The 24,092-nt window shown below is 33.1% G+C and overlaps 6 protein-coding genes across 7 annotated transcripts; 4 read left to right on the top strand and 2 right to left on the bottom strand.

The window, feature by feature from the left end:
- The first annotated feature begins 920 nt into the window (after window positions 1-920).
- LOC130974156 (probable aldo-keto reductase 2) lies at window positions 921-3,216 on the top strand. The gene is made up of 5 exons (XM_057898910.1): window positions 921-1,283; window positions 1,580-1,783; window positions 2,080-2,252; window positions 2,378-2,480; window positions 2,719-3,216. The coding sequence occupies exons 1-5, from the start codon at window positions 1,071-1,073 to the stop codon at window positions 3,055-3,057; spliced, it is 1,032 nt and encodes a 343-aa protein (XP_057754893.1). The 5' UTR covers window positions 921-1,070; the 3' UTR covers window positions 3,058-3,216.
- A 1,136-nt stretch (window positions 3,217-4,352) lies between these two features.
- Window positions 4,353-6,680, top strand: LOC130974157 (probable aldo-keto reductase 2). Of its 2 annotated transcripts, none has more exons than XM_057898912.1 (5): window positions 4,353-4,694; window positions 5,019-5,166; window positions 5,486-5,663; window positions 5,838-5,940; window positions 6,209-6,680. In XM_057898912.1, the coding sequence occupies exons 1-5, from the start codon at window positions 4,551-4,553 to the stop codon at window positions 6,545-6,547; spliced, it is 912 nt and encodes a 303-aa protein (XP_057754895.1). In that variant the 5' UTR covers window positions 4,353-4,550; the 3' UTR covers window positions 6,548-6,680. The 2 variants fall into 2 exon arrangements, with proteins under 2 accessions (XP_057754895.1, XP_057754894.1); XM_057898911.1 differs by having other exon boundaries at window positions 4,355-4,694; window positions 5,019-5,222; window positions 5,491-5,663; window positions 6,209-6,678.
- Window positions 6,681-6,948: 268 nt separating this feature from the next.
- LOC130974154 (probable aldo-keto reductase 2) lies at window positions 6,949-9,622 on the top strand. Its single transcript, XM_057898908.1, has 5 exons — window positions 6,949-7,381; window positions 7,786-7,989; window positions 8,366-8,538; window positions 8,636-8,738; window positions 9,056-9,622. Exons 1-5 carry the CDS (start codon window positions 7,169-7,171, stop codon window positions 9,395-9,397), a joined length of 1,035 nt encoding a protein of 344 aa, XP_057754891.1. The 5' UTR covers window positions 6,949-7,168; the 3' UTR covers window positions 9,398-9,622.
- A 3,647-nt stretch (window positions 9,623-13,269) lies between these two features.
- Window positions 13,270-15,514, bottom strand: LOC130974158 (putative disease resistance protein RGA1). The gene is made up of 2 exons (XM_057898913.1): window positions 15,104-15,514; window positions 13,270-14,986 (listed from the first exon to the last, which is right to left on the bottom strand). The coding sequence occupies exons 1-2, from the start codon at window positions 15,405-15,407 to the stop codon at window positions 14,934-14,936; spliced, it is 357 nt and encodes a 118-aa protein (XP_057754896.1). The 5' UTR covers window positions 15,408-15,514; the 3' UTR covers window positions 13,270-14,933.
- On the bottom strand, window positions 14,377-14,921 carry LOC130975925 (putative disease resistance RPP13-like protein 1). Its single transcript, XM_057900641.1, has 2 exons — window positions 14,883-14,921; window positions 14,377-14,811 (listed from the first exon to the last, which is right to left on the bottom strand). Exons 1-2 carry the CDS (start codon window positions 14,919-14,921, stop codon window positions 14,377-14,379), a joined length of 474 nt encoding a protein of 157 aa, XP_057756624.1.
- Window positions 15,515-21,243: 5,729 nt separating the features above from the next.
- Window positions 21,244-23,871, top strand: LOC130974155 (probable aldo-keto reductase 2). The gene is made up of 5 exons (XM_057898909.1): window positions 21,244-21,677; window positions 21,976-22,179; window positions 22,581-22,753; window positions 22,876-22,978; window positions 23,333-23,871. Exons 1-5 carry the CDS (start codon window positions 21,465-21,467, stop codon window positions 23,672-23,674), a joined length of 1,035 nt encoding a protein of 344 aa, XP_057754892.1. The 5' UTR covers window positions 21,244-21,464; the 3' UTR covers window positions 23,675-23,871.
- The last annotated feature ends 221 nt before the right edge of the window (window positions 23,872-24,092 follow it).

Raw genomic sequence — 24,092 nt, 5'->3', positions numbered from 1 at the left:
TTTTATAAAGAAAATAAAGGTGAGGTCCACCATTTGATTAGTTAAATGGGGGTGGGTTTGTGGGGTTCTTTTTCTAATTGCTATATTCTATCATGTCTGCTGGGAGTGGGACAATTTATTTTTTTAAATTATACTTACTTTCTTGTTTAGAATAACTATACTCAGCCATTTGACGTCACAGCTGTAGTCATTTGACAATTAACATTCACAAAGCTTCATTCTGCTTCATCCACTGATATCATAGTGCTACCATCATCTTCACATTACAACAATGTCTAAAGTTGGAAGAATGAAGCTGGGTTCACAGGGCTTGGAGGTGTGTCAGCAAGGACTTGGTTGCATGGGAATGTCTTCTGGCTATGGACCTCCAAAACCAGAACCAGATATTGTGATAGGAATTATGACTTCCTCCACTCCCCTTATTTTATTTTTAGTTTAGTATTGTTTTTGTTTAGAAAAGCATTCAAAAGGAAGACGAGCACTATGCTTTTGGCATTACCTAAATTGCATTATATTATGCTGATCTAGTTTATTGATCCCACCAAAACCTCAACTGTAGTGAGATAATCAAATACCATATCCATTTAACTTCCTTGCATTTAAGAAGATAAAGACATATCAGAGATGAAAACCAACATAATTAAGACCTAGGGCATATTCTCTTACAGATAATTTATTTTATTTTGTACCTACTGAAAAATAAAAGTATTGAAATATACCAATCAAGAACAAACGTATCCAACAATCGGAACCTTAATTATATATATACTGGTACATAATCTTGGATAAAAATAATATATTTTACCTAAGTGTTGTAACTGCTATTTCAACATGGAGATAGTCATAAATTTATCCTCATTAGTCATAATGATTTCTAATGTAGTGAATGATTAATAACATATTAATTAATAATCTTTGCCTTGCTGTCATGATTGAGTTCTCAACTACTTATAAGATTCGGCACATAGCTCAGAACATTCATTCAAATAAGCCAAATAAACTTTCTGCATCACTCTTCGAACACTGATCATAGTTGCAACTTGCAAGCACATCATCACCACAACACAGCAATGGCTAAAGTTGGAAGAATGAAACTGGGATCACAAGGTTTGGAAGTATCTCAGCAAGGACTTGGTTGCATGGGAATGTCTGCTTACTATGGACCTCCAAAGCCAGAACCTGACATGGTTGCTCTCATTCACCATGCTGTTCAAAGTGGTGTCACATTCCTTGATACCTCTGATGTCTATGGTCCTCACACCAATGAAATTCTGATTGGAAAGGTTCTTACTTGAGCTTTGATTCACCTACCCTTTTGACTTTTCTTCTGATTTTTTACTTTTTGTTGTTGTTCTGATCCTTGGACTTAATTGGATACAGATAAGTTGACATAAACAGTTAAGTTGATCTTATCCAAGTGAAAACAATAACGAGTGATTCAAGATTTTATGTTGTTGTTCTCTCTGTTATAGATCATGGATTCTTCTTAAGCAAGTTCTCAAGTTTGAATTTTATGTCACAATTTTGTTTTGGTCTGTGCATATGATATTATGATGAAATGTTTGGAACTTCGAGACAGGCTTTGAGTGGAGGGGTGAGAGAGAAGGTTGAATTGGCAACCAAGTTTGGTATCCGCATTTCTGATGATGGAAAATATGAGAACCGTGGTGATCCATCATATGTGAGAGCTGCCTGTGAAGGAAGCTTGAAGAGACTTGACATTGATTGCATAGATCTCTATTACCAACATCGAATCGATACACGTGTTCCAATCGAAATAACGGTTTGAATCTTTCTCTATGATAAAATAAGTCCTTAAGTCAACTTGAACCATAAGAGTTTACGAGTTAACTCGAGAAATTAATAACCTTGAATTTCACATTTAACTAGTTCAGTAAACACTTATGTTTGAATTATTCATCACTTAACAAGATTGAATATCATATTGTTAAGGAAATGCAATCTGTTTTATGGAACTGACATTTAGCATGTTAATTGTTAAGAGCATGAAGTAATAAAAATAGGCTACCTTATGTGTGATGACTTCAATTTTTTTCACTTCTTCAATTTCAAGTTAAGATTGGTGAGCTTAAGAAGCTTGTTGAGGAGGGAAAAATAAAATACATTGGTCTATCCGAGGCTTCAGCTTCAACAATCAGAAGAGCACATGCTGTTCATCCCATATCAGCTGTGCAGTTAGAATGGTCTCTTTGGTCAAGAGATGTTGAAGAAGAAGTGATTCCAACTTGCAGGTTTGAATCTAATCATTCACAAGTATTAATGTTCTTGTTAACAAGCAAATCTCTTTCTAGGACTTCTTATAAAACATCATGATACAATGTCTGAGTTTTTGGCTTCCAACTATTGTCCTTTTCAGGGAACTTGGCATTGGAATTGTTGCATACAGTCCTCTTGGCTGCGGATTCTTTTCATCCGGATCAAAGTTGCTTGATAATTTATCACAGGACGACTTCAGGAAGGTTTGTGTCATATGTGTGCGATTATAGAAATTCATGCTCTGATCACTTGTGCATTTCCATAATCATGTTTTGTACTCAGTTACCTACTAATATTATTAGGATTTTGTTGATCAGTGACCTAAAAAGATATATGATAATATATATTCATTTCATAACACTTGCATCTTACTATATTATGTTTTTCAAATGTTCATCAATGATACATACATACAAAAAAAAAATTCTTGTGCGTTTGCAGGCTCTGCCAAAATTTCAACCTGAAAACCTGGAATCAAACAAGACTATATTTGAGAGGGTCAATGAAATGGCCTCAAAGAAAGGATGCACACCATCTCAGCTTGCATTGGCATGGCTTCACCACCAAGGCAATGATGTCTGCCCCATTCCCGGAACCACCAAACTTGAGAACCTTAACAACAACATTGGAGCCGTGTCTGTGAAACTTACACCACAAGAAATGACAGAACTCGAGTCCTTTGCTGCCGCAGATGTTGTCAAGGGTGGTAGATACGCCGGCGATCTAATTACCTGGAGGAACTCTGATACTCCACCACTCTCTTCTTGGAAAGTTGTTTAATTTTCTTGCTGTTGATTTGTTCTTTCAATTAATTAAGTGATCTGAAGTTTGAACTCTGTTCCAGATAACTTCATGTATGTGTGTGTGTTTCTATGTCTAAATAAACAAAAGATTTAAGCACATCAAAAGTGCAATGGCATGCCTTCTACTATTAATCTTTGACCAAGGTGCAAGCAAAGTTTCATATCTAAATGATTCAGTGATTTGTATTTTTTTTTTTATGTTAAAAATTATGGTCATAAGTAAATGAATGTAACTAACAAGTAGGTACTCATTTTGTTTTATTTTATTTCTTCAAGATCCAATAGTTTTTCAATGTAAATATATGAGGTGGAAGGTCCTATCAACATTTTTTTAAAGAAAATAAAAGTGAGGTCCACCATTTGATTAGTTAAATGGGGGTGGGTTTGTGGGGTTCTTTTTCTAATTGCTATATTCTATACTGGCTGCTGGGAATGGGACAATTTTTTTTATAAAAATTATATTTACTTTCTTGTTTAGAATAACTATACTCAGCCATTTGAGGTTTCACAGCAGTTGTCATTTGACAATTAACATTCACAAAGCTTCATTCTGCTTCTTCCACTGATATCATAGTGCTACCATCATCTTTAGATTACAACAATGGCTAAAGTTGGAAGAATGAAGTTGGGTTCACAGGGCTTGGAGGTGTCTCAGCAAGGACTTGGTTGCATGGGAATGTCTTCTGGCTATGGACCTCCAAAACCAGAACCAGATATTGTGATAGGAATTATGACTTCCTCCACTCTCCTTATTTTATTTTTAGTTTAGTATTGTTTTTGTTTAGAAAAGCATTCAAAAGGAAGAGGAGCACTGTGCTTTTGGCATTACCTAAATTGCACTATATTATGCTGATCTAGTTTATTGAGCCCACCAAAACCTCAACTTTAGTGAGATAATCAAATACCAAATCCATTTAACTTCATTGCATTTAAGAAGATAAAGACATATCAGAGATGAAAACCAACATATAATTAAGACCTAGGGCATATTCTCTTACAGATAATTTATTTTATTTTGTACCTACTGAAAAATAAAAGTATTGAAATATACCAATCAAGAACAAACGTAATCCAACAATGGGAACCTTAAATATATATAGTGGTACATAATCTTGCATAAAAATAATATATTTTACCCAAGTGTTGTAACTACTATTTCAACATGGAGATAGTCATAAATTTATCCTCATTAGTCATAATGATTTCTAATGAAATGAATGATTAATAATATGATAATAATTAATAATCTTTGCCTTGCTGTCATGATGGAGTTTTCAACTACTTATAAGAGTAGGCACATAGCTCAGAACATTCATTCAAAGAAGCCAAATAAAACTTCTGCATCACTCTTCGAACACTGATCATAGTTGCAACTTGCAAGCACATCATCACAACACAGCAATGCCTAAAGTTGGAAGAATGAAACTGGGATCACAGGGTTTGGAGGTATCTCAGTAAGGACTTGGTTGCATGGGAATGTCTGCTTACTATGGACCTCCAAAGCCAGAACCTGACATGGTTGCTCTAATCCACCATGCTGTTCAAAGTGGTGTCACATTCCTTGATACCTCTGATGTCTATGGTCCTCACACCAATGAAATTCTGATTGGAAAGGTTCCTACTTGAGCTTTGATTCACCTACCCTTTTGACTTTTCTTCTGATTTTTTATTTTTTTTTTGGTTGTTCTGATCCTTGGACTTAATTGGAGACAGATAAGTTGACATAAACAGTTCAGTTGATTTTATCTAAGTGAAAAAATAATGAGTGTTTTCAAGATTTTGTGTTGCTTTTCTATCTGTTATTGATCATGGATTCTTCTTAAGCAAGTTCTCAAGTTTGAATTTTATAAATGAATAATGTCATTTCTTATTTATGTCATAATTTTGTTTTGGCTTGTGCATATGATATTATGATGAAATGTTTGGAACTTGAGACAGGCTTTGAAGGGAGGGGTGAGGGAGAAGGTTGAATTGGCAACCAAATTTGGTATCAGCATTTCTGATGATGAAAAATTTGAGAACCGTGGTGATCCATCATATGTGAGAGCTGCCTGTGAGGGAAGCTTGAAGAGACTTGAAATTGATTGTATAGATCTCTATTACCAACATCGAATTGATACACGTGTTCCAATCGAAATAACGGTTTCAATCTTTCTCTGTGCAAATACTATTATTTAGTTAATCTTGAATCTTTAGGACTACTTCAGTGAACACTATGTTTAAATTTTTCATTTTATTCTATAATTCTCTATCAATTAACAAGATTGAATATCATATTCTTATGGAAATGCTATCTGTTATATGGAACTGACATTTAGTATGTTAATTGTTAAGAGCATAAAGTAATAAAAATAGACTACTTTATGTGTGATTACTTCAATTTTTTTCACTTCTTCAATTTCAAGTTAAGATTGGTGAGCTTAAGAAGCTTGTTGAGGAGGGAAAAATAAAATACATTGGTCTATCCGAGGCTTCAGCTTCAACAATCAGAAGAGCACATGCTGTTCATCCCATATCAGCTGTGCAGTTAGAATGGTCTCTTTGGTCAAGAGATGTTGAAGAAGAAGTGATCCCAACTTGCAGGTGCAGTTTAAGAGAACGAATAACTCGATGTTTGAAACACTAAGATGATCCAATGGCATAGATTGTATAGAAGTTACTATGATCTATATGATTGGATTATCTTGGCCTATCTCATCAATATAAATATATGATCCACAATTTAATTTCATGGCTTTTAAATTTTATACTTCTCAGGGAACTTGGTATTGGAATTGTTGCATATAGTCCTCTTGGGAGAGGATTCCTTTCATCAGGAACAAAGATACTTGAGAATTTATCTGAGGGTGACTTCAGACAGGTTTGTGTTAACACAAGTTAGTGCAAATTACTTGAGCATTTTCATAATTAAGTGTACCTTGGCATTATTACAATTTTTCATTAGTCCAAACTTTAATCATGAACTCACTATTATTTTCTGTATTGATTTTCCTTTAGTTATATACTTGGCATTATTTCTTATAATAATGATGATTGCTAGCTGAACACATTAAACAGAATACAGTTTTCTTGATCAACAAAGTTAAACAAGTAAAGTAGCTTGGTTAATCTTATGTGTTCTGTTACAGAATCTGCCTAGATTCCAACCTGACAATCTGGAGAAGAACAAGACTATATTCGAGAGGGTTAATGAAATGGCGGCGAAGAAGGGATGCACTCCATCTCAGCTTGCATTGGCATGGGTTCACCACCAAGGAAATGATGTCTGCCCCATTCCTGGAACCACCAAAGTTGACAATTTTAACCAAAACATTGCTGCTTTATCTGTGAAACTTGCACCACAAGAAATGGCAGAACTTGAGTCCTTTGCTGCCGCAGATGCTGTCAAGGGTGATAGATACGCCGGCGATCTAAGTACCTGGAAGAACTCTGATACTCCACCACTCTCTTCTTGGAAAGCTGTTTAATTTTCTTGCTGTTGATTTGTTCTTTCAATTAATTAAGTGATCTGAAGTTTGAACTGTTTCAGATAACTTCATGTATGTGTGTGTGTTTCTATGTCTAAATAAACAAAAGACTTAAGCACATCAAAAGTGCAACGGCATGCCTTCTACTATTAATCTTTGACCAAGGTGAAAGAAAAGTTTCATATCTAAATGATTCAGTGATTTGTATTTTTTTTTTATGTTAAAAATTATGGTCATAAATGAATGAATGTAACTAACAAGTAAGTACTTATTTTGGTTTATTTTATTTCTTCAAGATCCAATAGTTATTCAATGTAAATTTATGAGGTGAAAGGTCCTATTAACATTTTTTTAAAGAAAATAAAAGTGAGGTCCACCATTTGATTAGTTAAATGGGGGTGGGTTTCTGGGGTTCTTTTTCTAATTGCTATATTCTATAATGGCTGCTGGGAGTGGGACAAGTTTTTTTATTAAAATTATATTTACTTTCTTGTTTAGAATAACTATACTCAGCCATTTGACATTTCACAGCTATAGTCATTTGACAATTAACATTCACAAAGCTTCATTCAGCTTCTTCCACTGATATCATAGTGCTACCATCATCTTCACATTACAACAATGGCTAAAGTTGGAAGAATGAAGTTGGGTTCACAGGGCTTGGAGGTGTCTCAGCAAGGACTTGGTTGCATGGGAATGTCTTCTGGCTATGGACCTCCAAAACCAGAACCAGACATGGTTGCTCTCATCCACCATGCTATTCAATCTGGTGTCACATTCCTTGACACTGCTGATGTCTATGGCCCTCACACCAACGAAATTCTAATTGCAAAGGTTCCTACTTGATCTTTGATTCAGCTACCCTTTTGGATTTTCTTTTGATTTCTTATATTTTTCTGATATGAAGTTCCTTGGTTATAATTAGACTAATGTTATTTGCATATACAAGTTAGTTGATATCTCTTGAGATAGAGTAAGAACAAGACAGAGAATATTCTGTTTCTTGTTCATCTACATCTTCCTATCAGTTTATGGTTTTGGATAAGTGGTTTCATGACACTCTGAATGTCAAATCAGGGGACTAAGGTGAAGTAGTAAGGAGTCTTTTCCATCCTCAATAACTAACTAGTCTCAGGATTAGTTATTTTGTTTAAGAAATCAAAAAGTTATTGGGATGTATACTCTTTTTATGTAAAGATATCATGTCTTTTATTGTAGTTAGTTTCAATTTTTGGCAGGCTCTGAAGGGAGGGCTGAGAGAGAAGGTTGAATTGGCAACCAAGTTTTCAATCAATATTATTGGGGAAAGGAAATTCGACATCCGTGGAGATCCAGAATATGTGAGAGCTTCCTGTGAGGGAAGCTTGAAGAGACTTGACATTGATTGCATTGATCTCTATTTCCAGCATAGAGTTGATACTCGCGTGCCAATCGAACTCACTGTTAGACCTCTTTCTTTCTCTTTTTGTTTTTGCCTTATCACCAACTTGATGTCATTTATGGAGGGTTAAATAAGTTTCTGTTCATTGTAAAATCAGTAAAGTGTCTCTATTATTATTCCAGATATACATAGATCAACTTAGAAATTGGTACCTGTAATTATGTTGGGACCAAAATATAAATCACCAGATTTGCATCAACCAAAAACTTATTTAACCATGCATTGTATTGTACAACAACCCCAATCTGGATTCAGGATATATATATATGTCTTTGTTAAGGAAACACTTGATACAATCTTAGAATATGAGATAATTGCATATATGAAGAGATATGTATGATGACTTCAAATTTTTCCTTGTAATTTTTTTAATCAAGATTGGGGAGCTTAAGAAACTTGTTGAAGAGGGAAAAATAAAGTACATCGGTCTATCTGAGGCGTCGCCTTCAACAATCAGAAGAGCACATGCTGTTCATCCCATAACGGCTGTGCAAATTGAATGGTCTCTATGGTCTAGAGATGTCGAGGAAGAAATAATTCCAACTTGCAGGTGTGAATCTAAAGCACAAGGATGAATGTTCTTTTTAACAAGCAATTCTATTTCTAGGACTTCTGAATTTTTGGCTTCCAAATATTGTCCTTTTCAGAGAACTTGGCATTGGAATTGTTGCATATAGTCCTCTTGGCCGCGGATTCTTTTCTTCCGGATCGAAGTTGCTTGATAATTTGTCGCAGAACGACTTCCGGAAGGTTTGTGTGATGTGCATTTCCTTAATCATATTTTCTGCTCATAGTCACACTTTTCATCTAATTCAAAACCTTGTGCCTTTCACAAATTTTAACAAGTCAAACTTCAGTAGATTACTTACCTACTAATATTAAGAGAATTTTGTTAATCAGTGTCCTAAAAAGGATACATGATAATATATACTGATTTCATAACATATATCATATCCAAATTTAACAGTTTTCCCTATATAACACTTACATCTTACCATATTATGTTTCTCAAATGTTCATCAATGATACATAAATTATAAAACCTTATCTTTTATGTTGTGTTGCAGGCTCTGCCTAGATTTCAACCTGAAAACCTGGAGACGAACAAGACTATATTCGAGAGGGTCAATGAAATGGCCGCGAAAAAAGGATGCACTCCATCTCAGCTTGCATTGGCATGGCTTCACCATCAAGGCAATGATGTCTGCCCCATACCTGGAACCACCAAAATTGAGAACTTTAATGACAACATTGGAGCCTTGTCTGTGAAACTTACACCGCAAGAAATGACAGAACTCGAGTCCTTTGCTACCGCGGATGTTGTCAAGGGTGATAGATATGCAGAGGAAATGTTAGCTACATGGAAGAACTCTGATACTCCACCACTTTCTTCTTGGAAAGCTGTTTAATCATGTTCATTACTTAATGTTTATTTTATTATTGCACCTTCAAGAGTGTTGGTACTTTCAATAAATAGATCAGAATGAAGGGAATGCATGTATATTCCCTTTTGAAATGAATTTGGTTACATGAGTGAACCTTTCAAATTTCTAGCTGCTGATTTTGTATATTCTTAACTTTGAAGTGGTTTTTGGATTCTGCTGCCTATATATAAAAGAAGGGTTTATGGAGAATTTGTGCCAATGAAAAAAAGTCCTTGTTCAGTTGCAGATAATGGTCAACTTGCAGTTGATTGTAGTAGTGAAGATTTTGACAATCCAGAAAATTCACTTGCCAGTGACAATTAATTAAAGGGTTTAACTAAGATGTGTCGGTTAAAGTTCTTAATAAAAAAAATTATTATAAAAAATTGTGTAAAGTTTGATTTTTAATACCATCGTTGTGTATTTATTAAATTAAAACATTTAAAACTTTCTAATAATAGTAATCTTAATTTATGTCCTAAGGCTGCGTTTGGAAAAGAGATTGCGACTCAGAGACAGAAAGTAAAATATACAAGACTAAGACCCAGATTGGGTAAATAACTTAATTAAGTCACTTTTGAAGAAATAGCTTAAACAATAAATACTTATATTAAAAGTAACTTATAAATAAGTTATTTTATGTTTAGTTTTTTAGTTCTAAAAGTACTTATTTGAAGAGAAAAGTAATAAAAAGCTTTTTTTATTATGAGAGAATTTATTTTTTTTAACTTCTCCTTAAATACTAAAATAACATTTTAGAAAGTTACAATTTTGTTTTAAAAATTATACCGAACATTAATATTACACATTTTCATAAGTTAAAAGTTAAAAAAAAATTACTTATAAATCTATCCAAACGGGCCCTAAATTATGTTTCACAGTTTCGGCATCTTACTGAAAAAAAGAGCTGGGGTTAGATTTGGAACTTGAATGAAAGTAGTTTTAGAAATAAATATTATTAAAGTTTGAGTATTTATATCTTTATTTTTTGTAGTTACTAAATAGATTGAAATTTTGTATTCCAAGATTGAAATTTTGTATTCCGAACTCAGTCCCCTAGTCCAGTTCTTACTTCCAAATGCTACTTAAAAGTACATGTTAGCTAAACTCTTGATTAAAATCCAAGAGCACTTAAAGATGGAAATTTAAAATATGCTGATTATGTTTTTGGCATCAATAAAGGTCTATAACCAAGCAAAATATTTAATCAAGTTTAACCATGTTGTTTCACATCAATGCACGTGCTTTTATGTTATCGTCGTCTTCTTCCATACACCTCTGGTGCTCATGCTTATTCTTCTTCTCCTCCTTTTTTTCTCCTCTTTCTCTTTTGTTATCACCATTATCATCACCACCACCAGCTCCTCCTCCTCGTCCTCCATCATCATTATCACCATTCTCATTATCATTATCGTTATCGATATCGTCATCATTGTCGTCTTCTTCTTAAAGATAAATAACATTGTTCATTTTCTTTCTAATTTTTGCACTGTTTTAGTTAACTTCGTTGCATTATCTACATGTTTTTCACTTATTTTCTTTTTCAATCAAAATTTGTGATTTTCCAACTCAAATTTTCATGAAATAAGTTCTTAATTCTATCACATCATCTATTTAACTATCTATTTTTATTAAATAAAACAACAACTAATCACACTCGTCCATTACATAAACGGCAAGGTAAGTCACCAATATAACAGGATATGTCTAAAGAAAATTTCAAAAATTCCAAAAAATAAATGTCTGCAAAAGATTGTGCTAACATGAATCTTTCAAAAAGGAGCATGACCGTGAGGTTTCATGATGAAAAACATAAATATATTTAGGGAATAAGAATAAGGGTAAAAAACCATATTAAGCCAAATGAGTCAAAAAATAACGTAAATACGCCAAAGCAAAAATCGTTTCAGAGCCAGAAGCTATTTTTATATAATTCGAACCAGCTTGGTTCGAACTCCATTTCTACATAATTCGAACCAGCTTGGTTCGAATTATATACAAATACATACACACACATAATTCGAACCAGCTTGGTTCGAATTACACATAATTCGAACCAGCTTGGTTCGAATTACACACAAACACACGCACACACTAATTCGAACCAGCTTGGTTCGAATTACACACAGTAATTCATGGTATAATTCGAATTATGCTGTTAAAAAATTAATAATTTATTAAAAAAATTTATTAAAAAATTTATTAAAAAAATTAGTAATTAAAAAATTAAAAAATATATATTTTTATTTCATACGTTAAAAAAAAGTTAACAAAATATTTAATTACGAGACTTCTTTAAAATATTAATGAGCTATCAATTTGAATTCCATACAATACTTTTCTGTCCATTTTAATAGTTCATGAATATTTTTTTAATAAATTTTTTTAAATTATACTACAAAAAATATTTTATCCTATGCAAAACAATTTTAAAAAAATGGCTTAAAAATGTTAGGAGTACTATAAAAATTTGTAATGTTATAATAACTTAGGTAAATACATGCATGTACTCAAATTTTAAATAAAATACTCTACATAGTCAATAATAATTTAAAAATGAAAGAAAATATTTTATTCCATACAAAATAATTAAAAAATATATTTTATTCTATACAAACTAATTTTAAAAAATGGCTTAAAAGATGTTATGAGTACTATAAAAGTTTGTAATATTCTAGTGATTTAGGTAAATACATGATAAAAATATTTTTTCTTTAATTTCTAAATTATTAGTGACTATGTGGAGTATTTCTTTAATGTCCTAAGTCATTAGGACATTACAAATTTTTATATTACTTCTAACATCCTTTAAGCCATTTTTTAAATTATCATGAATATTTTTTAATAAATTTATTTAAATTATACCACAAAAAAATATTTTATTCTATGCAAAATAATTTAATAACATCCTTTAAGCCATTTTTTAAATTATTTTGCATAGAATAAAATATTTTTTTGTGGTATAATTTAAATAAATTTATTAAAAAATATTCATGATAATTTAAAAAATGGCTTAAAGGATGTTAGAAGTAATATAAAAATTTGTAATATCCTAATGACTTAGGACATTAAAGAAATACTCCACATAGTCACTAATAATTTAGAAATTAAAGAAAAAATATTTTTATCATGTATTTACCTAAATCACTAGAATATTACAAACTTTTATAGTACTCATAACATCTTTTAAGCCATTTTTTAAAATTAGTTTGTATAGAATAAAATATATTTTTTAATTATTTTGTATGGAATAAAATATTTTCTTTCATTTTTAAATTATTATTGACTATGTAGAGTATTTTATTTAAAATTTGAGTACATGCATGTATTTACCTAAGTTATTATAACATTACAAATTTTTATAGTACTCCTAACATTTTTAAGCCATTTTTTTAAAATTGTTTTGCATAGGATAAAATATTTTTTGTAGTATAATTTAAAAAAATTTATTAAAAAATATTCATGAACTATTAAAATGGACAGAAAAGTATTGTATGGAATTCAAATTGATAGCTCATTAATATTTTAAAGAAGTCTCGTAATTAAATATTTTGTTAACTTTTTTTTAACGTATGAAATAAAAATATATATTTTTTAATTTTTTAATTACTAATTTTTTTAATAAATTTTTTAATAAATTTTTTTAATAAATTATTAATTTTTTAACAGCATAATTCGAATTATACCATGAATTACTGTGTGTAATTCGAACCAAGCTGGTTCGAATTAGTGTGTGCGTGTGTTTGTGTGTAATTCGAACCAAGCTGGTTCGAATTATGTGTAATTCGAACCAAGCTGGTTCGAATTATGTGTGTGTATGTATTTGTATATAATTCGAACCAAGCTGGTTCGAATTATGTAGAAATGGAGTTCGAACCAAGCTGGTTCGAATTATATAAAAATAGCTTCTGGCTTATTGCTGAAACGATTTTTGCTTTGACGTATTTACGTTATTTTTTGACTCATTTGGCTTAATATGGTTTTTTACCCTAAGAATAATGTTGTGTGTGTGTGTGTGAGAGAGAGAGAGAGAGAGATAGAAAGAAAGAAAGAGTTACCTGTTGAAGTTGTTGGATTACAAAATCCTTCTGTTATCAACTCCAATGAATGCCACTCCTTCCAGCAAGGCATTGAACTAAACGAAAGAGTTTCAAGCATTGGGAATGGTGGTGTCTCTAAACAAGATTCACCATTCTGGTAAAAGTAAAACTCAGCACCTACAATTCCCACACTGTCAAACTCTAAAATGTATAGGTGCTTCAAAGAGGGCAATTGTCCAAGTGAAGGAAGCATGCAACAAATCCTACAATAACTCAGTTTTATTTTGGTGATGTTATGGTAGGAAGAATGTCCAAACCAATCTGGAAATATTGTACCCCTATAATCCCCGATTTTTAGTTCTTTCAAATTACTATGAGGTTGTAACTTGTCGAGTATATCTCTTTCTACTTGGGAATCAGTCGTGTTCTCATCTTTATCTACTGACCACCACAAGCACAAAAAGCTAATGCCATCCTTATCAAACATCCTTGCCATCAAAGCTTCACTGCCGTCGATCACATTCTCCAATTTCGCAATGGAAATAGATTGCTGTAGATTTGCAAATGCTCCCAATTCTGTGACCTTGTTCCCTTCATGCTTCCCAACAACATAGTTACTTAAAAACTGCAAATTTTTCAACTTGCTCATGCAAAGCAGTTTGTCTAATATCAAGATGGCGCAAATTTAGAAGGTCTTTCATGCCAACAGGTAGCATTTTCAGATTTCTACAGAAATTCAACTTCAAGGTCTGCAAGTTGTACAGGTTACCCAATGACTCCGGCAATGTCACAATGTCGGTCAAAGAGAGATCCAAGTAACGCAAATGAATCAACTCACCTATTGAATCAGGTAGTGACTTAAGAGAGGAAAGCCGTTGAACGACAAAGCTCGCAGGTACTTTAACTATGACATCCATAACAGTATCATTTCATCTTTGCTAAATTCATAATCCTTAGGGAATAACAGTCTTCATCAGACAATGACCTTACTTCATGAAGTGAAACAGTTTGTACTACGGAAGCTACATTCGCTACATTCTTATTTCGTGTAGTTATGAGAATTTTACTTCCCTTAACCCCATTCTGAAAAGGTTTTAGAAGCTTATTCCAATCATCATAATTTTCATTCCATACATCGTCTAAGACAATGAAGAACTTTTGTCTTGACAATTTTTCCTTTAAATCAAGCTGAAGTAAATTCAAATCCGTCAAGTTGCAAGAACTCGAAGTTATTGCCTCGATTATAGTCTTAGTAACCTTGACAACATCAAACTCTTCTGACACGCAAACCCAACCTCGAAAATCAAAATTCTCCTTTACTTTGTCATTGTGGTAAACCCATTGGCAAACTAGTTTTTCCTATTCCGCCCATGCCCACAATGGGAATCACAGATAAATCATCATCACCAGCATCATCACCATCCAACAACAGTTTCAGTATGGCCTCCTTGTCTTCTTTCCTGCCACATATCTCCGATGGTTCAAGGAGAGATGTGGATGGAATTCTCCATGACATGTCCACCTTGGCACTCTCCTTCAGATGAAGATAATTTTTGCGTCTTACAACAGACTCTAGTGTGAAACTATTTTTTCCATGTCACCACTATCTTCAAATACGAATCAACAAGACGAGACCAGGAAGAAGAGTTACCTGGATCCCTTTGAGTGGCGGCTTTAGTGGAGAGTTCATCGAGCAAGTCATCAGCGAAATAGAGAGCATCTTGGAGATCAACAAGCCACTTCTTGACTCTCTTGTCAGTAAACTGCTTCAGCTCAGCATCATCAAGAACAGGTGCAACATCATATAGACAATTTTGCAACCTTTCAAGCAACTCAATGGCAGAGTGGTTTCCATTGAGGATACAGTAGTCATCCTCAAGTATTAAAGACAGGTTGTCCAAAACAGCATTAACAAAGGAAGAGAGGTAAGCTCCACCATAAAGTTTTGCAGCCATGGTTGAATCTGAAGTGCAGCTAAGAAAGAAAGAAAGGTGATGGATGAGTGTTGGGATTGCAGTTTGCAATGTGGTCTCTGGATTTTCTCAAACAGAAGCTAAGAGAAGTGTTTGATTGGTGTGTCGTGAGTGGAATTGAGCTGATGAGTTTTACTTTTATTTTATGGTCTTCAGACAAAATCAAGTGGGGAATAAAGCTAGCTTTTTGGATGCGTTTGTTTACGAGTTAAACCCCAAAATGGTTCCTGAGATTGGCGTTTTACACTAAAATCGTCCCTGAGATTCCAATTGCACCAATTACATCCTTGAGATTGAAAAAAATGCACCATAGTAGTCCCTGACCCATTTTTCATTAACGACGTGATGACATGGCATGATGACGTGGACTGTAAGTGACACGTGTCACTTTATGATTTGGCCACGTGTAATGGTAGGATGATGTGGTGACCAGTGACACGTGGCATGCTGACGTGGATAGTTGTGCCACGTGTCACAATGTTATTTGGCCACGCGTCGCAACAGTATTCGTCCACGTGTCATCCATTATGCCATCGTTGTATATGCACCAAATTAGTCCCTCACTTTGCATTAAGTAACTCATTTTAGTCCCTGAAATTGAATGTCGTGCACCAAACTAGTCCCTTCATCAATTTTTTCTCATTTTTTCTATAAATTCAAAATTCTCAATATTTTTTAATGCATTAATTTCAATTTTATTTTTTCACACGTTCTTCAAATAAAAGTGTTTTTATAAAATATTTTTTCTCTTGCGAATACTTTATTCGCCAACTTGGAGTTAACGTGAAGGCTTTTCAAGCACCTTCACTACCATCTCCAACCTCTTTCAGTACTTTTATAAAATATTTTTTTTCTTGCGGATACCTCTAATAGCCGCCGTCTTGGAGTTGACGTGAAGGCATTTCAAGCTTCCCTCATTATCATCTCTGACCTCTTTCGTCTAGACTGTAGAGATCAAAAGTGGTAGTGAGGGTGGTTGAAGTGCCTTCAATCTAGCTTATTTATACACAACGAAAACGTGTATTTCATAAGAAAAAATATTTATTTTAATTATTAATTTCTTGTTAAAAACACATGTTTTTTTATGAAAAAAATGTGTCTAATCAATCATATAATTATTTTTTTATAATAACATACTTATATATTACAAAATTTACCAATATTAAATTATTAAAAAATTATATAATTAAAACTAAAATCTTAAAATTTTTTATAAAAGCACTTGTATTTAAACGATATATGAAAAAATAGAATTGAAATTAGTGTATCCAAGATATTAAAATTTTAAATTTAAAAAAAATGAGAAAAAATTGGTGAAGGGACTAATTTGGTGCACGACATTCAATTTCAGGGACTAAAATGAGTAACTTAATTCAAAGTGAGGGACTAATTTGGTGCATATACAACGATGGTATAATAGATGACACGTGGACGAATACCGTTGCGACACGTGGCACAACTGGACACGTGGCCAAATAACATTGTGACACGTGGCACAACCATCCACGTCAGCATGCCACGTGTCATTGGACACCACATCATCCTACCATTACACGTGGCCAAATCATAAAGTGACACGTGTCACTTATAGTCCACGTCATCATGCCATGTCATCATGTCGTTAATGGAAAATGGGTTAGGGACTACTATGGTGCATTTTTTTCAATCTCAGGGACGTAATTGGTGTAATTGGAATCTCAGGGACGATTTCAGTGCAAAACGCCAATCTCAGGGACCATTTTGGGGTTTAACTCGTTTGTTTACATGCCCGGGACATGACAAAGGGATACGAGACACAAAATTATATTTTGTAGATGAGATATGGATAGATAAAACACAGAAAAGAGAGATATTAATAAAGAATATAATTTATTTTTTATTTTTTTATTATTTTTGTTATTTTTTTATAATTATATTTTTTTTCAAATTTTTTAAATAAAAAAAATAAGAATAAATTATTTTTTTATAATTTCTTCTACTTTATTATCAGAATACAAAAACATTAAATTTGATGTCTCTGCTAAGAAACAAAGCACCAAAAAAGATGATGTTTCCTTTCAGTGATTTTAGAGGATAGTTATTATCCGTGGCCGAAAATTATGTATGCTTAATAATCTTATTTCACAAATTTTGTTTATTGATTATTATAAAAAAAATTGTAATACACCCTTTTTCATAATAAGAGCCTGTTTAACGCAAAAACTAATGGACTAAACTTCCTTTCAATTGTGATCTTTATCTCTTCCTTTGTCTAATTTACTTTATATCACAGCACATGATCTTTTCACTTTCAATTTTCTTTGGTAACCCATGAAACAAGAAAGGAAACAAATATTGGGATTCGGATCCATAGGAGAAAGCACTTAGGCTAAGTTTGTTTCTAAGAACATGATAGGACAAGATACTGAGAATAGAACAGGACAAGATACTGATGGATAGAGACATAAAATTTTGTATTTTTGTATTCTGTTTGGTAATAAACTAGAACAAATTATGAAAATTCAATTTATTCTCATTTTTTTCATTCAAAAAATTTGAGATAAAAAATATAACAATAAAAAATATAATTATGAAAAATTAACAAGAATAATGAAAGAAAAAATAGAAAATAAGTTGTGTCCCTTGTTAGTGTCACCGTGTCCTTCCTGTCAGGATGGACACAAAATACACTAATTCAGTGTCTCTGGACATATTGTCTCTGTCCATGTCTCATCTGCCAAACACGATTTTGTGTCTCAGTGTCCCTGTCTCAGTGTCCTGTCCCTGTAAACAAACGCAGGTACCCCATCTTCCCTTTCCATTATTGATTTTGCATCTCAATAATTGATTTTAGGGAGTACAATGAGAGTTTAGGAAAGTTCGATTCAGTAGAATATCATATGTTTATTATCCTTGGTATTCGGATAGTTATTCTGGATAGTATGGGTGTATTGTGTTTGAGAAATTAGTAGTATTTTACCCTGAATGTTCATTTTTTAACTCATATTGGGCCAAATAAACAGCTCATTGTACACATTGTACAGATATTCCATTGACTCCCTAATGAAATTCGTTGTTTTATATATGAGATAAACATTTAATTCATTGGATGAGTAATATTTTTGTGTCGTGTTACTGAACTTCTGGTATTAATTTTAAGTGATTTTCGATGCTATCTTGTTTTATTTTATAGAGTCAAATATGTGATCTTTTTAGTATGCAATTTATTTTTTACATTCTGTATTATTGTATTTAAATTTTGATATCAATTTAAATAAATTTTGGTGCTATTTTTATTCCTGGTAAGAATTTAATCTGATAAGTGTGAACTTATATTCATTCAACTAAATAAAATTAGAATTTAATATGTACATATTCATTCAAGTTTAATATGAGAAGTAATACTTCTAAAACAAGAAGTAAGAGTAACAGAAAAAGAAAGAAAGAAAGAAGAATAATAAAAAATAAAAAATATAGTATTAAAAAATATATTTTGTATTTTTTATCAAAATTTTGGTGTTAAAGTTAAAAAATTTATGTTTCATAATTAAAAATTTTTAGTGTTATTGATAATTGATGGTTATCAGTGGCTAAGAGAAGGGGGGTTGAATCTTAGCCCTCTTCTTGCTAATGTTACTTTCTGCTTTTTAGAATAGCTCCAAGAGATATTTCTGCTTTTTGTCTCATAACTGGTCAAGAGACATTTTCTTTTTGTCTCGTAACCAGTTAGTAGATATTTTTCAATTTTGTCTCCCATAAAGAGAAACAGTAAAAGAGTAGAAGAGAAAGAGAGAATCACACCCAAAAGTATCATGGTTCAGCTGCTAAGTGCAATGCAGCCTACATCCAATCTCCATCACAACAATAACGGGATTTCACTATAATCAACTTGATTACAGACACCAATTCTTTCCTAGGAACTACCCATTCCTATCCGGAACAAGTCCAGAATCTATCTCTAAAACTGAACTTGACTTGGTCACCTACTAAGCTTTCGACTGCAAAGTGCTAACCCAACTTGTAAGGGAACAAGTCCAAATTCTACCCCAACCCGAACTTGACTAGACCTCAATCTAGCTTTCAACCGCAAAGTGCTAACCCAACTTGTAAGAAAATTCTCTCAGGATCATGACAACAAAACAGAAATACATACAAAGAATTTTTGAGATAATAATGGCTTTTTCTTTAACTCTATGTCTTTTTTCACTCATTAGCTTTTTCTTACAAAACCTCACATTTTGCCTTTTACCAATGAAACACAGACAGACTCACTGAGAAAAAGAAATATTTAATGAAAGCCATGAAGGAGAAGAATAAACAGCTCACAGAGCTATGGGAACCCGAACGTGTGCTCTCACTCCTTGTCTCAAGCCTTGGCTGTTCACCCTTATTTATAGAAGAGGAAGCCTCCAAGGTTAAAACAGTTGAACCGAGCCAACTTCTTCTTCATGCATCAAACCGGTTCGGACAGAGAGAGAGGAGAGAGAACTGAATGTAAAAAACTAACATGCAATTACCTCTATCACAACCCTTCTCACCAACCTTCATCAATCCGGCCTTCCATCTTGACTTGCTCCCCAAGAAAGATTCTTGGCCCTTGATGAGTCATTGATACTTAACAGCTCCATCTGCTCTATCTTCTGCCTCTTCCTCCACGTAGCTACAGTAGCTACCTTCTGTGATAGTTGATCAAAAGTAGAGACGAGTCATATTCCAAGGGATCTTCTTTTCTGATCGAAATGGATTTCTTCCATTTTTGGGTACGGAAAGCTTGAGACTTCTTCACTACACCTTACCTTTAGTGGCAAAGATCTCAACCACACCATACTGTAGATCTTCTTTTTGCTAAGGACATCATCACCTTAGCCCCTTTTTTTGCTTGTAGCTTCACTGCTATAGTGGCTCATCTCTGATAGCTTGGTTCTTCTTCTTCTCTGTGACATGACCGAAACTGATGAGATAAGAGAGAGAATGCTTTCAAAGAAAATAAAAAAGAAAATTAAAATCAATTACACTCAATTAAAACCCACTTCCCTCTTTCATGCTTTGTAATGTGTGGAAATTAAATGTCATCAAATTAATTGCATTTTCTCTCTCATGTTACCAATGTTTGCATTAACTTCATTTAATCAAATTTTGAATTCCATCAAATGAAGAGTGTGATAACCGTGAAAGCATACAGCCTTTGCTTTTCCTCTTTTTTAATTTTGGACCAAGTTTCGTTGGTCTTGATTTTTCTGGCCCAGCTATCATAACAATAATTCAGTCAATATATTTAAACATATTTGCATAAGGCTAAAAATTATCTTTATGTTGGGCTTGTTATTTTCGGCTCAAAACAAAATCTACACAACAAAATTATTAATTAACCAATGTGAACTAATATTCAAATTAATAATTTTATAATAATTATTTTAATAATATTTAATCATCATCAAATTAATTTAAAAATTTCTAAATTTATCAATAATGATGATAACGAAAAAGAAGAGGAGAAAGAGAAAAATTTTGGTGTTAAAGAGGTGGTCAGAAAATGGATGACAAAATAGAATAAAGAAATTTTGGAACGTTCGATTGCAAATAATTCTTTTATTTGTTTCAAGTATATAATTATAAACCCCAAAAGAATTCTCATGTGTCATGTGTGCATTAGTAGGTGACTCATAAAAAATAATAAAAAAGGTAAAAAGAAAAGGAAAGAAAAAGGCCAGGTAGGTATAAGAACGCATATTTTATGACTATTATGAATCATTTTTTAAGCAATCAACGAATTAATTCACCTTATATATATATATATATATAACATTTCTTCTTCTTCTTTTCACAAAATACTATCTAATATCTATGGCTTATGATTATGAAGTATGAGCTGCTTTTTAATTGAGAAGTGAGAACCACATTGTATCTTATCATAACAAATAATCTTTCTTCACAGGGTATTGGTCTCTATAAAATTGTCACAGCTATCATATTCATTTGACAATTAACGTTCACAAAGCTACATTCAGCTTCTTCCACTGATATCAATCATAGTGCTACCATCATCTTCACACCACAACAATGGCTAAAGTTGGGAGAATGAAGCTGGGTTCACAGGGCTTGGAGGTGTCTCAGCAAGGACTTGGTTGCATGGGAATGTCTGCTGCCTATGGACCTCCAAAACCAGAACCAGACATGGTTGCTCTAATCCACCATGCTATTCAAAGTGGTGTCACATTCCTTGACACTGCTGATGTCTATGGCCCTCACACCAACGAAATTCTAATTGGAAAGGTTCCTGTTTGAACTTTGATTCAGATACCCTTTGGGATTTTCTTTTGATTCCTTCTGTTTTTTCTGATATGAAGTTCCTTGGTTTTTGATATTTGCATATACAAGTTAGATGATATCTCCTGAGATAGAGTAAGAACAAGATAGAGAATATACTAGTGTCGAGGGTTTGAGTCTCGGCATGTAAAATTTGAGGACTAGACATGCTGAGAAACCAAAAGAAAAGAAGTTATTGGGATGTATGCTTTTTCTATGTGAAGATATCATGTCTTTAATTGTAGTTAGTTTCAATCTTGAGCAGGCTCTGAAGGGAGGGATGAGAGATAAGGTTGAATTGGCAACCAAGTTTTCATTCAATTTTATTGAGGATGGAAAATTTGAAATCCGTGGAGATCCAGAATATGTGAGAGCTGCCTGTGAGGGAAGCTTGAAGAGACTTGAAATTGATTGCATTGATCTCTATTTCCAGCATAGAGTTGATACTCGCGTGCCAATTGAAGTCACGGTTTGACCCCTTTCTTTGTTCTTCTGTTTTTGCCTTATGATAGTTCTGTTATCTCCAACTTCATAAAGGGTTTTTTGTTCACTGAAAAATCAGCAAGTTGAACCTTGTAAATTGTGTATTGTTGTTCCTGATATACATAGATTAACGTAGAATTCGGTACTTTATGTTGATCTGTATGTGATGACATAGGGACTAATATTACAATAACCCCAATATGCATTTTTGAATGTCTTTGTATCCTTTAATGCTTTTGTCTATTTCCAAGTTTTTATATCATATAGTTAAGGAATATGGGTATGCAACATGTTCTGGCATTGATATTTGATACAATCTTAGAATATGAGATGAGGCAGGGATATGTATGATGACTTGAAATTTTTCCCTTGTAATTTTTAATCAAGATGGGGGAGCTTAAGAATCTTGTTGAAGAGGGAAAAATAAAGTACATCGGTCTATCTGAGGCGTCGGCTTCAACAATCAGAAGAGCACATGCTGTTCATCCCATAACAGCTGTGCAAATTGAATGGTCTCTTTGGTCTAGAGATGTTGAGGAAGAAATAATTCCAACTTGCAGGTGTGAATCTAAAAGCACAAGCATTCATGTTCTTGTTAACAAGTAATTCTATTTCTAGGACTCCTCAAAAACATCATGATACAATTCTGGAATTTATGTTTTCCAAATATTGTCCTTTTCAGGGAACTTGGCATTGGAATTGTTGCATATAGTCCTCTTGGCCGCGGATTCTTTTCGTCCGGATCAAAGTTGATCGATACTTTGTCACAGGATGACTTCCGGAAGGTTTGTTTCGCACGTCTGTAATTACAGAAATCATGCTTCAATCACTTTGTGCATTTCCATGATCATGTTTTTCTGCTGAGAGTCACACATTTTCATCTAGTTCAAAACTTGGTGTCTTAAACAAATTTTAACAAATCAAACTTTAGTGGATAACTTACCTATTATTATTATTAGGATTTTGTTAATCAGTGTCCTTAAAAAGATATATGGTAATATATATAGACTTCATAACATATACCAAATCCAAATTTTACAGTTTTCCCTGTATAACACTGCATCTTACAATATTATGTTTTTCAAATGTTCATAGTGATACATAAATTATAAAATCTTATGTTGTGTGTTGTGTTGCAGGCTCTGCCTAGATTCCAATCTGAAAACCTGGAGACAAACAAGACTATATTCGAGAGGGTTAATGAAATGGCCGAGAAGAAAGGATGTACTCCATCTCAGCTTGCGTTGGCATGGCTTCACCACCAAGGCAATGATGTCTGCCCCATACCCGGAACCACCAAAATTGAGAACTTTAACGACAACGTTGGAGCCTTGTCTGTGAAACTTACACCACAAGAAATGACAGAACTCGAGTCATTTGCGGCCGCAGATGTTGTCAAGGGTGATAGATTTCCAGATGGTTTTGTACCTACATGGAAGAACTCTGATACTCCACCACTTTCTTCTTGGAAAGCTGTTTAATCAAGTTCATCACTTAATATTTAATTTACTATTTCACCCTCTGGAGTGTTGATAGGCATTTATGTGTTCCCTTTTGAAATGAATTTGGTTACATCAGTGAATCTTTGAAATTTCTAGCTGCTGATTTTGTATTCTTAACTTCAAAGTGGTTTTTAGATTCTATTGCAGATAACTTCATATGTATTCTACAAAACACAGTTCACATTTCTATTTCTTCATAGAATTTTTAAAACAAAACATAGTTGAAGAATTCATTCTTTTTCTTTTCTAATTGAAGCAATATGTATTTGGTATTCAGACTTAAATATGTACAAAGGTTGTGAAAAATGAAATGCAACTAATTAGACCTTTCAAATGATTTGTAATGAAGATTTCTAAATAACATCATCATCCATGCATGCATGATCCATCTCCAAAA

Source organism: Arachis stenosperma, chromosome 4 (assembly GCF_014773155.1).
Source record: "Arachis stenosperma cultivar V10309 chromosome 4, arast.V10309.gnm1.PFL2, whole genome shotgun sequence".
Taxonomy (NCBI): Eukaryota; Viridiplantae; Streptophyta; class Magnoliopsida; order Fabales; family Fabaceae; genus Arachis; species Arachis stenosperma.
The sequence above is the reverse complement of the archived record's forward strand: the minus strand, read 5'-3'. Positions and strand labels throughout refer to the sequence as shown.